Here is a 16,971-nt window from a genome sequence, read left to right on the forward strand (position 1 = left end):
GTAGCTCTTACGCTCATGGTGGAGGAACTTTTACTGTCCATATACAGTGAGAAGCCAGTCCCTGTTCTACAAGCACTTGTTTACTGGTACGCATGGAGTCACCAGCAGCTTCTTTTCATCTGACAGTGAGGAGCTTCACTCAATGTCAGATGAAAAGAAGCTTCACTCAACAGGACGTAACACATGCAGAGGAACATCCTATCCCTCCCAGTTCCACTCCCTGTTGAACAGGCACCCTGACCAAGGAGGAGTCGCTAGGGGGCTTCTTACCCGTGAACATAGCCAATTGTGTGCGTTGGACCACCCGGCCAAGCCATATACGTTTTTGAAGATCACGCAACACACCTGGTGACCCAACCAATTACTATTTTTGCCAGACCCAGAGGGTCGGCCTACATGAGGCTTTTGTCCCTATTTCCATACATGGGCATAAATGTCTGTCCATCTTTTGTCCCCCTTTCGTCCATACATGGGCATAGAAGGGACCTCGCATGACGTGACTTAGCATGACACGCCATTCAGATTTCAACCACTCGGGGTCTGGCAGTACCAGGTCTCCTAGTTCCCTTGTTTTTTTCCAGAAGCCTGAAATGGGGAATGGCAAATCACTGCCTAGACTGTATGTACGCATATGGCATATCTCAGATACTTTTCTTCTTCCTCTGGAGAAAGTTGAAGACTGTTAAACCTGCAGCATACCACATCATAGCATATGATAGTAGTATGATAGTAGCTAGCAGGTGTTTGGCTAGTTAGAAAATCTTTGAGGTACAAAGAACTGCCGAACTGATTGTTAGCAAGGCACTGTCGAAGTTCTTATGGTGTCAATATTGTTCTTATTGACCTGCCAAAGCCGAAAAAAGTTCTTTGTTAGGGTTGAAGTATGCTGAAGCTTTAAGTCTGCTCCTCTGAGCCCTTGAAGCACACAAATTAACCATTTATTGGCTTAACATGTGTTGCTGCTGTGCTGTAATGTGTTCTGCAAGTATTCCAGGTTTTTAGGTGGCTTCCTCCACAGCCTCCTCATCTTCCTCGCTTTAATCACGGCAACATTTCCTCATTATCCAGCCAGGATAAACAAGACTATGAGTGTCACACGGCATAGGTAACTAGAAAATGTGCTCCTCGGAGCACAAGTCTCCGCCAGCAGACCCGTGCTATTTTAACCAAAGGAAATCACTTACCCTATCTTTAACCATAGTTTTCTAGAAATGTTCTGATTCTTAGATTAGAACATCTAAGGATTAGAACATGTTAGCTTGGCTAACATGTTCAATCAGCCAAGCTAACATGTCCAATGTTAGCTTGGCTGATGGCACTGATGTCACTTTAAAACATGTAAACAATGTTTTGAAGTGACACACCTATTTATAGGTCTCTATTTCGTCATGCGTCTCGCTAGCCAATCAAAGCACACCCTTTCAACATATTGTCACGTGTCACGTGAAGCTTGACCAATGTTAGCTTGGTGGACACACGAAAGGACGAGAACGAAAACATAGTCTCCTGGCGGAGACAAAAATCAGTCCGCTCATCAACCTGAACTGAGGAGGTGGTCTCTTCTCTCTGCTTTGGGGCACAAGAGAAAAAAACATTTTTTGAAGAAATTAAAGGAATATGTACCTAGATCCTGGGTAGTGTTGACATAGCGCAGTTTGAATCGTGATAATAATAGTCCTGGAAGTCATCCTGATGAGGATAAGTGGTCAAGAGTCTTGAAAGGTAGGTACTCTCGACCTGGAGGTCAGAAATCGACTCGTTGGAGATTCTTGAGAGCGTTGGTTGATCCTGGGGGTCTTTCTGAGACTGTGGTGTCTTACTGTATACTTCCGGGCCTTTATTTGTGTTGCTATGGGTGCAGTCTGCCTTTGTTTGTGTTGCTATGGATGCAGTCTACCTTTGTTTGCATTGCATTGTAGAGCCATGTGGCAGTCCATATTTGGGCAAGATTTAGGTAGGTCACCTGGCCTGGAAAATATATGCGCTCCGCTCCACTGAAGCGCTCCCTTCTCATTCATTTATGCATTAGCATCATCTACACTCTGCATTTACAATCTTTTATTTATTTATTCAGGCCCTTGTAAAAAAAAATCTGTACAGGGTTTATTTTCATATAAAGTGTACTTTCCACAAAGTGGAAATAGTGGAACTCAAGTCTCAATTACATTTAAATCTATTCTAAATTGAGCCAACTGAAATAGCATATTGCTACAAAATACCTTTAAGACCCCCCCCAAAAAAACTCATATCAAACTGCCCGTCCACATCGAATTCTTACAGATTTCTCCAGACATGAGGCAGTCTACTGATCGAATACACCTGATTTATAAATTACTTTGTCAATAAACCGTGTCACTCACTGGAAATAATTGTTTTTTTTTGTTTTTCTTATTATAGATTATTTTTTAATCGGTTATTTTCGGTGAGCATACATTTGTCATTACTGCAGGGTATTCTCTGCTTCATTTCAGTCAAATAGCAAATTGTTTTCAACAATGGATACAAATTCCCTAACATTTTCAGCTGAATGAATGAGGGCATATAGCAGGATAAGAAATGGACATTTTATCCCAGGAAATGGAGGTATTAGGGTGGAATGTAAGGATTTGGTATATCAAAGTGCAAGAGCAGGCGGCTCCACAACAAATACTTGAATGACAGCACACTTATGTTTTCTCAGATGCGATTCTGTCTGCTCTGGAAACCGGGGAGAAGAGGGTGTGTGTTGGCGACACCATCTGTTATTTATTGATACAGAGTGCCTCTGCTCACCATTGAATCTGGCAGGGAAAAACACTGTTTGATTCCAGATTATAAGTCCTTTTGTTTTCATCATAATATTAATATGAATATGTCCATTGACCACTTAAGACTTATATACTTCGTTGTACGGCGAATAGTGAAAATAGTCTATGTAAAATAGCCGATATACAAGCTATCTTTCGCTGTTTTTTTAGTTTTTTTTTTTATATTCATGGAAAATATTTGGAAAATAATTTACATTATATGCATTTTGCTTATAATGACAATAGGTGTGACTGGGTTAAATCAAACAATTCAGCAAATTGAGAACCCAAAGCAATGTTTTTTGTCCATTCTAGCATTGTGTAATATTCCAATACATTATTGCATGGAATGCATTCCACTAATGCACCTCCTTCAACATCGCCGTGGGCTTTTTTTCCCTTTTCTTAATGAAGTATATGGGCAGTATTGCCCCTTTTTGATGCATTTTATATGACTAATATCACAGCATGAACCCTCTTAGTAGAAAATCTATTCTTGCTTTGCTTGCATTACATGTGTAGCATACTGAGTGCAGTGAGAGAATTGTCTCATTTTTAAACAAGCCACCAGATGTCTCCCTCCACCAAGGAAGAGAAGTAGCCTTGGGAACCAATGGTTCCAGACTCCCGAGCCATGTGGCCCATAAGTCAGGAGCCTATCTCCTGGCAGCTTGATGTACAAGTACACCCCCTGGACATGACACTAGTGTGTCACAGGGACCTACCCCAATCCAGCCCTTGATGCAGAGTGTGTGGGTGCATGTGCATGTGTGTGCATGTGCATGTGCGTACGCATGCATGTTTTTGAGGTGTGTCTAATTGTTGGCAGAGATATATTGGGTGTGTGGTGTGCTCACTGGTCCTTGAAAGAGCTCTCTCCACTCAGTCAAAACCTCTAATGAGACCTCAGAGATTTGATAGGAAAGAGGAAGGGTTTTGTCTGTCTCTGATGTTCTTCAGAACTACTAGTCCAGTCTTGAAACACTCGATAGAAACTTTAAAAAATAGGCACATTTACAACATTTCAAATGTTTCTACTCTTTCTTTCTCTTTGTCTATTAGTCAACAACAGATAAGTGTTCGTTTCATAATTGTATTACCCTCTAACCTTCTAATTAGATGCTTGAATAATTAGATGAAGCAGAGATTGCTGTCTTCCTGAGGAAGAATAACAGTGGAAATGTGTTGGCAAGAAAAATGCTTAATAAACACAGCAGCGATTTTATAGACAAGAAAAGTCATTAACTGTTACCCAGAGCTGTTAATATTCCTGTGTACATCCAACACTGCCTTTGATTGTTCAAGGCGATAAATGGCTTATCAATTAAATCATATCTCACAAACAAATGCAGTGCATAACCCTCCCTAAAGTATCCTTAAGACCATGGAAACAGGTCTTCCTAAAGCTCTCATCTTTTGTCCTCTGCTTTCATAATGTTTGTGTATGGAGGGATGCGAAAACGTGCATGCCTTTCTCTCTCACAAATACAATATTTTCTAGTTCTCATCATCTCCTACCAAGAGCAAGGTATCAAAAATGATATACAGTAAACTGACGTGCTGCAAGATGAAGAAATTATCTGCATCTATATGAATTAACATTTGATAAAAGCTGAAAATGCTGCTGTAGTAAACTTAAGCCTGATTTATACTCCAGTGTACAACATTGAAGAATATATTAGGCACCAGTCATTTTATATGGCTGGGATGTTGTTCTTTATCTTAATTGCACAATAAAATGACCAAACGTGTTAATTTAACTCAGAGGGTCCATTATTACACCCTCAGAGTTCAATTAATGCATTCTAGATTTTGTGTTGTGTACCTGAAAGACGAAAGGGAAATGGAGACTGTGGCCTGTGTCTCACTCCGGTTTTCTCTTTTAAAGGGATAGTTCACCCCCCCCAAAAATGTTTTTTCTAGCGATGAGTCACCCCATGGAGACAAAGGAGACTTGTGTCTCCTACCAGAACCGCTGCCGGTCATCAAATTATTGGCTTAGGAATGCGACAAAAACTAAAAAATATCCATGAATTCAAGTCTCTGTGGGGTGACTAATCGATAGAAAACTAGAAAAAGTGCTCCTCGGACCACAGGTCTCCGCCAGGTCAGGTAGGTTATTGTGGCCTCCTGGTGGCGCTATAATAGGCCAATGTGAAAAGAGTGACATTTCTTCTTAGGCCTTTCACTGCAATCAGACACTGCATTCATGATTTGAGGCATTTTGTTCCAAAAATGTGTTTTGCTAATTTAGACCTGCTGGTGGCGCTATAACAGGCCAATGTGAAAAGGGTGCCATTTCTTTCTCGGCCTAGTGGGAATGTGCGTGAAAAATTTGACGGAAATTGCACGCTGCGTTCATGATTTGAGGCATTTTGTTCAAAACTGACCTATCCTGCAAACTTTGGAAGCCAATGTTAGCCAATTAGGATGGAATATGAAATATCGGACACATCTGTCTTGATCAAAGGACTATAGAGATACTGTGTACAGATTTGCGTGATTTTTGGACAGAATCTGAAGGAGTAATAGCAAAAGAAATATTTTCCAAAAATCTGCCTTCTGGTGGCGCTATAAGAGGCTAATCTGAAAAAATTAGCATTGAACATTGCCGGAGATTAGCTGCTCGCAGACAGACGGACACACGGACGGACGGACGGACAGACAGGGTGCAAAACATAGCCGCGGCCATGCCTTTCGGCCTGGCGGAGACAAAAAGTAATTTTGGGGGTGAACTATCCCTTTAATTCAGGTGGGTTTTTTCCCCCATTTTTTTATATGAGAATTTTTACTGCGCTCTTACCAAATAATAATGCCATTATAAAATTAAGACTCCTTCTTTTCAATAGGTAGTAGGTAATACATTAACCACTTGAACTCTAGCATCCCTCTTCTAAGGGCGTACATTTGGCAAAAATAGCAGATCTAAACAATCCCTCATGTTGTAGTTTTGCTATTTTCGACAAGAGATTCTATGCTAGCAAACCCATAGAGCCCTGGGGGATAACCAAGGCCAAGTTTAACCTCTTAAACCCTCTAGTCTTAGTGAAACGTTCTTGAGTTACAACTGTAGGCTACTTGGAACGCTTTTTTTTGGCTACACCAAATCTTGTGAGCTTGTAGATCTGCAATTTTTTAGCGAATGTTCCCCCCAGAATAGGGATGATGGGGTTCAAGTGGTTAAAGGGCGTGGTTGACAGTTACAGTATAATGGAATGATCTTTGTTTTAGAACTATTTGTGTATTTCTGAGTTCCTGTTTTTTCTAAAATGAATATATTACTGTATTTTATCATTTTAAACTATTTGTTTAAAAAATACCTTTTAATAGATACCTTAATCTAAAATTCTAAACTGTAATAAAACGGGCAACAGACTGACGGCTCACTTGAATTGTCTACACCTTTTTTCTCTTAAACAAGGGTTCCCTATCATCTATACCACTGCCTAAACAGTGGGTCGGAACCCCAACTTTAAGAAGTAGTGAAAATAGCAGATCGCAACACGGCGCAAAGTGACGGGCCGTGAGCTTGTAGATCTGCTATTTTCATTAGTTTGGGTCCCGGGCAAATGTCTAATTTCTCTTTTGGGTCTTAAGCTAAAATGTTTGGGAACCACTGATCTATACAGTTTATGAATAAAGACCAATGTCTGGCTCATTACAGGTCCATTTGGTTACATTTGTTACATGAGCACTGAGGACCTTTACTGTGTGGATGGATTGCCTCTGTCAAGAAGAGCGTCTATATTAGGCCAAATAAGATTCGAGAGGATTTTATTTATCTCATACAGGTACTGTACAAGCAGTGAAATGTTAATATTATTATCTTGTAATAAATATTACAAGATAATAATAATGGTAGTAGTGGATGTAATAAATTAATATCCAGATTTACAGAATGCAGTAGAGTACACATATGGGGGTGGGAATGATAGAAACTGAGATTAGCTATTTGACTCCAGCTGCTGACTAGAGACATTTCTGAGACCATATAGAGCTATGGGCCCCTGACCCTGCAAATGAGCTTTAGCAATTAACATATCAGTTAACCGTGCCTCCTCCCATGCTGCATATTGACATTTTTTCCAAAGAAATTGAGAACTGAGGAAATCGAAGCAGGTAATCAATAAAGACCCAGGCAATAAGCTTTTCACTCGTTTGAGATGGTATTGCTGAAGTAATTTACTTGCCTGCATGGTACTCGTTCTGAATTGGTTATTTTGCTTTTCATTATTATTGAGTTTGAAATGAACATCCCAGGAGTAGTTGCAGTTTCCAGTGATGACTAATTGGAAAGCACTGTTCAATTTGAACCTGACAATGATTTGAGTCTAAACAGTCTTACTGTCAAAGCTGTGGCTGTCAAACGGTATGAGTCTCTTTTACATACAGTTTGTGGATTTATTTTGAATTGAATTTATTTGCACCAATTAAATGGTTTGAATGCCAGCCTCTCAAGGAAAAGCAGAACCAGACTCCTTTTCCTAGAAATGTCACGATGACATAGTAGTGACACTGTAATGAGTCAGGGGAACGTGATTAGTGGTCATCATGTTGTTCTTACCGTGAACTAGGGAACTACTATACCACAATATTATTGCTCTACTCTATAGGAGCTGTTATTATGAGCTCTCTTATTGTTAAGACTCTGTTAAAAGCAACCATGATTATTAACATTTTAATAAGAAAAAGTTAAGACATTTGGACATTTAGATTACAGTAAGTAAACAATGGCAATAATAATAATGTATTGATGCAGTTACAAACCATGGTTTGTACCATGGTTACAAAGTGTTTTATTAAGAAATGTAATCAAAATAATTGAAACAAACAGTAAAGAGAGAAAAAAAATGTAAAACACCAAAATAAATTATAAGAGAAAATCAGAGGTAAATACCAGCAATAAAAGCATAATAAAACGATCTCAAAACATTACATAGATGATAAACAGAAGGTCTCTGTACTTCACTGTACTCTCTGTGTTTTAGTTATAGGGATAATAATAATATCTCAGATTTGATATAGCACTCTAATTACTTGCTTAAGGCCTATTAGGAAAATAAATAGATTGAAGAATCAGTCCAGCTTCTTACGAATATCAACAAGAATTAAAGAGAGGGGTTGACATTTCTGGATCACTTAGTTTCTCCATTAAATTGGCCCCTAGGGATTTATTTATTTAATTATTGTTGCATTGTTTGGCAAAAAGTACCATAGACATGGTCAAGAAGATTCCAATTAAAGATTTTCTTATTAAAACAATCCATAGATATACAAATAATCAAGTACACTAGATGTGTGTGGTGGCTTTGACTTTGTTCGGGACATTTCTGGCCATCAGCCTTTGGGAATTAGCTGTGCACTACAGTATACTGTACTCTACTGGTGTTGCTAACCACAAGACACAAAGCCTACTCTTTGATGGAATAAGGCAATAATGGCATGAAGTTTGTCTCAAAGTCTCTACTGACTTTTTATGTCTCAAGCATAGTACTCAGAAACATTAAAATTGAATTTGAGTGTCACAAAAACTAGTCAATTACATTTGAAATGAATACTTTCCCACCTTTTCCACTTTTTTTTGTCATTTGCTGTATTCTACTGTAAATTGCAAGTTCACTCCCATCAATCCCTGGGGAAACAGCATATTTTTTCAGCACATTATCAAAGAATTATAGGCTTTTTCCTTAGTGGCTGTCTGAATGTATGGAGAGTGTTTCCATTTTGTTTCATGTTTTGACACATAAGTTGGGAATCTCTCCCTGCCTCTCATCTATCCTGTACCACAGGAGGTCTACTCCATCACTGGAGGAAAACAATTTCAATTCCACTGGCTCCACCTCATTCTCCATTCGACTGTAGAGAGAGTGTGAGGGGGGCAACTAGCTCCATATTCCTCTCTGCAACCTGCAAGTCTACAGACTAAACAGCTGAGAAAAAGGAGTTGGGTTCTGGGCAGCTACAGCAAAGAAAGAAACCCAGCCGAAATCAAGCAAGCATTGTCTGTCAGTTGAACTGGACATGGAAGACTGAAAGATCTGAGCAACAGGGGCAGGTCTCCGGATTTTCAAAGTACGTGTTGCCTGTGGAACTGAAGCAGTCGCTCACGTCTGCAATTACCACATCCATTTATCTATTGATGGAGGACTGACGGTAGTTACGCTTGATGATTTTTGTTAATGGAGTGATTCAGGGCTTTTTCTTCTTCTTAAAGGAATCATTATGTAAATCACTTTTACATCCCCGAAGGAGCACAAATCCTTTGTTATGATCTTCACGGCAGTTTACCGAGCCTGAGCAGAGGGATAGCGGCGCATCTGGCACGTTTACTCGCTGTTGCATAGGATATGTAGTGTTGAATGATCCTGAAAACATGATTCCAGTGCGTAAAATAGATAAGCCAAAGGTAGACTCCTGAAGAGACTGTATTGGGTAAGAAGCACCTGCCTGGGGGATAAGTAATAATGGTAACAGCAGGTCCCATATCAGAATCAATCACCCTCGGGTCATGCCAGTCAAATGGTGCCCAGGAGAGCACTGTCCAGAACGCAGAGACCTGCATGGCCCGGCCATCATGGAAAGAGATTACAGTCGCTTTCATGAGAAAGACGAAGATCCATGGCCTGAAGTTTGTGTTTTCTCCGGACAAGTCCAGACCCCAGAGGGTCCTTTGGATTCTGGCCTTCTTTGTATGTTTTGGGCTAATGGTCACCTGGTCTTGGAACCGCATTCTCTACCTTATGTCCTACCCGGCTGTCACCAAGATCTACATGGTCTGGGGTCAAAACATGTCATTCCCAGCTGTTACTTTATGCAACAAAAACCTGTTCCGCATTTCAACTCTCACCAAGGCCGACCTTTACTCCAGTGGCTATTGGATGGACCTGATGTATCCTAACCACACAGTGATGGAGCAGAGCCTGGCTATCCTAAAGGACAGCCACAAACAGGGTCTCCTGAATCTCCTGGACTTCAACGACTACTCTCCGCCCCCTGGTTACGGCGTAAACACCACCGAGATGATTGGCAGACTAGGCCACCAACTGGAGGACATGCTGTTGCAATGCAAGTTCCGTGGGGAAAGCTGCACCTACAAGAACTTCAGCACAGTATGTAAAGAGAGAGATGTCTGTGAGGAGTTGATGGAAATGTTATATGTTGTTTACAAGGCATGTTAACAGTGTAAGGCTTTTAGTGATCCTCTCTGTAGCAGGCTCTGAACAGGTTTATAGAATTGTACGCTGCAGTTTTAATTTAACTCAGAGAGTGTAAAAATTGATCTCATGACCACATGACTTGTTTTTATTGCTAAAGGGTCATTCTCACGATACTATTGTACATTTTGATTGTTAAACAAGACATTCAAAGCAACAAATAATGTTCACTCTGATGTTTTACATATGAGCACGTTTGGAGAAGGCCTTTCTCTTTCACCTTTTTTGTCTCTATCCTTTAACATCCAAAGCAGCCAGTTGGTTGTCTTGAGTTCATTTTGTCTCTGTGATAACAACTCCTGTGAAGACAGATGAGGACATTAATAATTCAGACATCGTAAATCACTGCAAATTAAAATTTCAGCATCCCTAATTAAACATCTAGAGGCTCTTATAGGCTGTATACTTCACTTCCATTTATGTTCACTCTCCCGAAACGTGGATGACTTTTCTGTTTAAACACAGTACATTCATCTGTTCTGCACTTATCACACCCGTTATTGCCTACTAACCATTGCATGGAAAGAAAATGGTTGGCATTGTTTGCATCAATGAGATCAAAAGTCAACATAATCAGTTCCCCTCACAATGCAATGTGATGCATCTACATACAGCACAGGTTTGAGATAAAACAGATGGAAAAAGCATAGCTGTTAATACTGTGCCATTTCCAATAAAAGGAGATTGAAAATATTTTCCGTCCTAACACGGAATGTTGTGAATGTGAAGCGGTATTGTGACAGCCTTACAAAAAGCTTTCACATGCAGATTTGAAAACACTTGATTCTATGGCATAATTCAAAACAATGCACTGTGCGGCTTTACAAGAGAATACATTAAACTTGCATATTTTCTGTGCTCAAATTGAAATGTTTGAAGAAGCGGCTGCCACATAGGTGCTGTCATGAGCCAGTTGCTTGAAGGGTCTCATTACGGGTGGCAAGAGAGAGGAGCTGACACTCTGTCATGTCTGTCTGTCTGTGCTGCATGAGGGTCTGTCTGAGTCTGAATATGGAACACTGGCTCTGATCTTTAGAGAGCAGCCTTTCCACACTGTCTGACTCTGAAGCATCTGCCTTCTTGTCCAAACTACCACCAAATAAGATATTAAAAATGATGTATGTGAAATACATACTTGAGTTGCCCATGGGCCATGGTGTGTTGAATCTATTTAACACACACTGTGTGTCTGGTGATGGTTGCAAAATGCTTATTGCAACATCCTCTGATTTGAAATGTACTAGACATTTATTCATTGTTTTGCTTATTATTAATATTGGGTCACTCACAGTTACACAATCAGCATTACAGTATCTGCACTGTTGTCATGTAGACTGGTGACGTTGTTAGTAATCTCTTCAGATAATCAGAGTTCTCTGCCTACATATACATCTGGGGGCATCTAAATTCACTGAAGTGGGTGGAATCAATTATGAAATGTAAAAAATAACTGCATTGCAGAACCAATGCAAAGACTTTAGGGTGGTCCTTCATATTGGGACCATATCAGTGTTGGTTTTCAAAGCAATGGGCATAGGTTTGTCAGTGGCTGTTTTTGCCACCATTCTAGCCTATACTGTACATTGAATTTAGATTTCTCCAGACTTATCAGAGAGCTCTAATCGTCTGGGTATGTGAGACTATCAAATATTTGTGCGTGTGTGCATGCATGTGCGCGCCGCATGCGTGCATATTTGCACATTGTACTGTTACCAACGCAGCTTTTTGTGTTCTGGTGAAATGCTGCATACTACTTGCCCAGTATATTATACAACCAATCAATTCCACAATCAAATTGTGCTTGAGAATTATCTCAAATTGACTTCAAGCTTCAAAGGTTGACTGAATTGCTCTTATTATAGCCTTTATCCAAACTTGTTGCCTGAGTTTGAGCTTAAAACATTGACTGTTCTAATCAGATAATAATACTCTGTGTGAAACATCCAAGATTATATATTTTTCTGCTTTGGCAACAATGATGGAAGATATTCCAGTCATAAAGAAAATCCATCAAATTGAAAAAGGCAAGAAGCATCAATATGTAACCTGATAACGGAACCAAGAGTTGAACATAAATAACTCTAGAGAGATGCATTAGCAAAAACCAGCTGAACATCTCTGGCTGGAAAATCGTAGAGTAGCTATTGCACATCGATAGTTTAATACCACTGAGCTTTATTATCATAGCCACCCCGTAAGCTAATTTAATGTTAGTTGTAGGTCATTTATAATGATGACAACATTGTACATATTGTACAGTACGCTCCAAAGTTTCTCAGGGGAAATTCTGAGTGGAATAGGGTAAAGATTGTTAGTTGCGGCTAAGGAAAAGGTCATTAATTTGATGGGATCAGCGTTATGTTTAAGTTTGTGTTCTGTTTCTCAAATTGTCACAAGACTACAGTAATTACCTGTCCAGGACTGTACTAACTGTCAAGCAATACATCATATGGCTGTACATTATTGATGACCCCTCGCAAATGACACAAATGTATTTTTATGACATGGTTCTGCAAGAGGTTAGCCGTCTATGAGAGGGTCTGTGAGTGTGTCTGTGTGCCCCAAGCTAATCTCGCAAACTGCTGGAACGATCAGCGTCAAACTTTGAATGCTCACTGCCAGTAGGCCACAGACGTACCTGGAATATTTTTTCACACGTTTTATATATTTTTTAATATATAACTTTAATTTAGAATGGACATTAATGACTGGGCTAAAAACCTAAAAAGTTTTGAGTCATACGAGATTTTTTATTCCCCCCCACACATCCAATTTTTCTGTGTTCTTTTGCAGATCTACACTCGCTATGGAAAATGCTACACCTTTAACTCGGGATTGGATGGCAACCCAATTCTAACCACATTAAAGGGTGGCACAGGGAATGGCTTGGAGATCATGATGGACATTCAGCAGGATGAATACTTGCCAGTGTGGGGAGAGACAGGTCGGTGCAAATAGATTTTATATGGGCTGGGCGATATGGACAAAATCAAATATCACGACATTGTTGACCAAATACCTCTATATCGATATTGTGATGACGATAATACCGTATTTTGACATATAAAATGTTTTGAACCTATCAATATATATATTGCCCTGCCATAATACCTAATTTATTCTTTGTCATATGAGTGTCCATGCCTATGATCTATGGCAGATCTACATCTACAGTACAAACTCACAATGCATCACGTTGATGCATTGATCAGCTATTTAGATCAACTATTTTAGCACAGGACACCTTCGTAAGACAAAGTATATAGCACGTTTTATGCCCATGCCCTCAGTATCTTAATTCATAGCTGAACATGATGTTGAGCAAAATGGCCGCCGTATGAATATGGTCAATTGGGGGGAAATGCCTACATCATTTTAAGGATCCTCTGAGTAGTTTTTCTTGGCCAAAAGCAGCATCAATGTTGATGTACTGTCCTGTAGTGCATGCTTAGAGTGATAACAGATCTCTTGGGCCTTTTCCAGACTTGAGGTAGATCTCATCATTCACTGTAATGTTGCACCTCTGCAGAAAAGTGTTGACTTAATACAGCAAGGCTAGCAGTAATGTTTTATTGGTGATTGCATTGTTGATGTACCCCCCCCATTTACATTACAGCACTAAAACAGTTCTACTATGCATCTGTGTGTGTAATAACACTTATAAATCTATTTAATGTACCTGTAGGTCCAAGACTCTTTATCTTCAGTACCTATCATACTGTGGAGGTACTGTACTGTCAGTGTGCTTTACAAGTACGCAACCTTGGGGTGGAAAGTGACTAATTACTCTTGTTACTGTAATTGTGTAGCTTTTTCCATGTACTTCTACTAACATTTTACTTTTATTTTTGACAACAACAACAAAACGACTGAGCTGCATTTGGAAAGGCAATAATTACAGAGTAGCTTACAGTTGTGCTGTTAGGCACAGCCAGGTGGATATTCAATTTAAGTTAGCTTTGAACCTCTTTAAATCTTTCGTATAAAGATTATTATATTGGGCCTCTCATGGTGACCATATCATCGTTGTCAGGCAGAAACCTTGTATGTCACTCAGGAAATGGAAAAACAAACCTGTGTTCCAATGGTTCCAATGGATCAAATGAAAAATGTAGAAATGAATAGCTGATTTAGATCAGCTATATTTGCTACTTTTGCACAACACTGTCATGCACGCCATTGCACGGAAGTATAAAATAGGGCATTCATTTGTGAAGAAAATAATCATTAAAAGATTAAATATGGACATACAAGGGTTGTGCCCAGCGACGATATGTAATTAATAAACTGCTACTCAGAGTACTTGAGTAGTTTAAGTATAATAAACGGCTACACAGAGTACTTAACTCAATATGCTACTCTTCGACTTGAGTATTCTAGTACACTTTCCACTCCTGATACTACCCCAGTCCCAGCAGTCCCAGCAGTGCTGACCCCTGCAGGGGCACCTGGGTAGTACAGGGGAAAGGTTCCTGTTCACCACCACAGAGACTAGGGGTTTGAATCCGTTTCCTCGGCGGTGCCCAACGGACACAATTGGTTGCGATCGAGGGTGTGAAGCCAGGCAGGGAGGGCGATCTCTATCGCAGCACTAATGACTCCTACAGGTTGGTCAGGGCACCTGTTCAGCATGGGCTGGAACTGGGGAAGATGGCATGTTCCTCAACACGTGTTACGTCCTCCCGGTGAAACTCCTCTCTGCACAGTGAAAAGAAGCGACTGGCGACTTCATGTGTTATCAGAGGAGACAAGTGCTCACGTACACACCCTCCCACATGACCAACTCTTAGCAGTGATGACTACAGGCTACTATGTGTGTGTGGAAAATTGGGGAATTGGCATAATGGCTAAATGGGGAGAAAGGGGGGAACTGGGGGAAATAAATAAGAAGAGCAGAGTTGACTCTGGAATGGATAACGTTAAAAATGGCGGTTCCTGTAAGTGACAAAGTCTGGTTCTTTTGTATCCACAATTCTGGTTTACTGTATCCACAATGTCTGGCCTATTTTATCCACAGATGAGACATCGTATGAAGCGGGCATCAAGGTTCAGATACACAGCCAAGACGAGCCGCCCTTCATTGACCAACTGGGATTTGGTGTGGCCCCTGGTTTTCAAACTTTTGTGTCATGTCAGCAGCAACTGGTACCTAATGTTTAGCTTCTCGCACCGACGCCAGCTCCCTTCAACTTCAACCTTTCACTTTGCATCATCCTGTTTTTCCCCCTCCAAACCCCATTGCCTATGTGTCTCATATCCTGGAGCAAAATCTGTTCTGTTGATTTACCTGTGCATGAAATGTGAAAATCAAGGTGTTAGATCTTAGTGGGTGATCTCATTGGATGATTATCCAATGATTCTGGGTACATAGCATCAAATAATGGATCAATGAGAGCCTGATTATATTGACAGAGGTGGGAACAATGATTGGATGTAGCATTCTCATCTATGAGTGTATGTAGTGGAGTTAAAGAAACCTACAGTATGGCTAGACAGGATGCATAAATATCTGACAGTTTGTTTTTCACAGTTTGAGCCATCACTACTTTTAGCTTTGGTAATGTTGTGAAAATTGTCTGCAGTGGTGCATACTGCATAGTAACAGGCAGAGTAATAATACCCTTAGGAACATTCAAATGGCCATTAAGGCTTGTGAATTATTTTCCTCACAGAGGTATAGCTAAAATGATCTACTGGTATCAGTATTTAGCCTACATTACACATCACCAAAGCTTTCCCCCCCAATATAAATACAGACTTTTGATGACTGAGCAAATTTTGTAGATTGAATCAAAGAGTTCCCCAGGCCTTAACTAGCACTGCGGAAAGTGTTTAAAAAAGAATCAGTTCAAGGATCCTCTCACTGTGAATAATATCCGTAGCATAATCATGAGATGAACTGCAGGATCCACACCCATTATTTAAAAACCATTAACAACTCCCGTAGTTTGTTATGGAATAATATACCACTGATTGATTTCAGGGAAGGCAAAAGGTTTCTATTTACTTTCTATTTTAAGGAGAATTAATAAATGTTGCAAGCTTTAATTATGGCTGAATTCATTCACAGTGTTGTGTGCAGGCAGGTAACACTGATTTCTCATCTAGTTTGGACACTGCCCTGACAGCATATTCTTCAAATCATATGCATCTATAATACTAATATAGTACATGTTTTAGTATAGTATAGTACACTGCACATAATGTTATACAGATATGCCATAAGTATGTAGCTTAAGGGAAACCAAAGAGGAGGGTAATATTCTTATTTTAAATCACTTTTCACCATTCAGATATTGCTGCTGTGTGTTGCCAGGCTACACACTCCTCATGAGCATTTCCACTAGTACACAGTATCTGTAATAATCGTTCAGTTTTATACCTACTACTACTTCTACTTACTTATACCTTGGTATAATTATTGTCTGAACTGGTAAAAAAGAAAAGAAAAGATTTTGCTCCCAAATAGAACGATCTTGGTCCACTGACATTTTTCATTTTTGATTCAACAGACTAACATGGGATGATGGAGGCAGAGCAATGACCTTATAAATCAACTTATTGGACACCACAAATCCCACAAATGTTTCCATTTTGTAAACTTTTGAACGTAGTGAAATGCTCTCTCACTGTAGTATTAGCCTAGTTCAGCCATTATGAAGACACTTGATGTAGGTCTATTAATCATTATAATTAAGTTACCGTTGATAGGGAGCAAGCCATTCATAGTTCTCTGTAATCCTAACATGAGGACCCATGTACGTGACAGTGATGACAAAGTGTTTACAACCTGAAGGTTTTACTGAATCAATTTGGCTGGCATTTTATTCTAAAGGTAATTGTTAACCACTTAAAGCCCATATCAAAAATAGCGATACTTTGCTGAGCTTGTAGATCAGCTATCTTTGCTATTTTTGAAAATTGTGAACATTTTGTTTTACAATTTCTGAAAAATGTAATATATAATGACA

General features: G+C 39.7%; 1 protein-coding gene across 1 annotated transcript in view; it reads left to right on the plus strand.

Annotated features, from left to right (window-relative positions):
* asic1c (acid-sensing (proton-gated) ion channel 1c) overlaps positions 1–16,971 on the plus strand; it is a gene marked incomplete at its 5' end in the record, with an annotated part of 104,613 nt that overhangs the window by 74,345 nt on the left and 13,297 nt on the right. Inside the window, 2 exons of the mRNA XM_084057210.1 lie at positions 12,794–12,944; positions 15,018–15,145. Of these exons, the coding sequence (XP_083913336.1) occupies positions 12,794–12,944; positions 15,018–15,145 (279 nt within the window). The remainder of the gene's footprint in view (positions 1–12,793; positions 12,945–15,017; positions 15,146–16,971) is intronic.

The sequence above is a fragment of the Gymnoscopelus microlampas genome, assembly GCF_963454915.1.
Source record: "Gymnoscopelus microlampas genome assembly, chromosome: 5".
Lineage (NCBI taxonomy): Eukaryota > Metazoa > Chordata > Actinopteri > Myctophiformes > Myctophidae > Gymnoscopelus > Gymnoscopelus microlampas.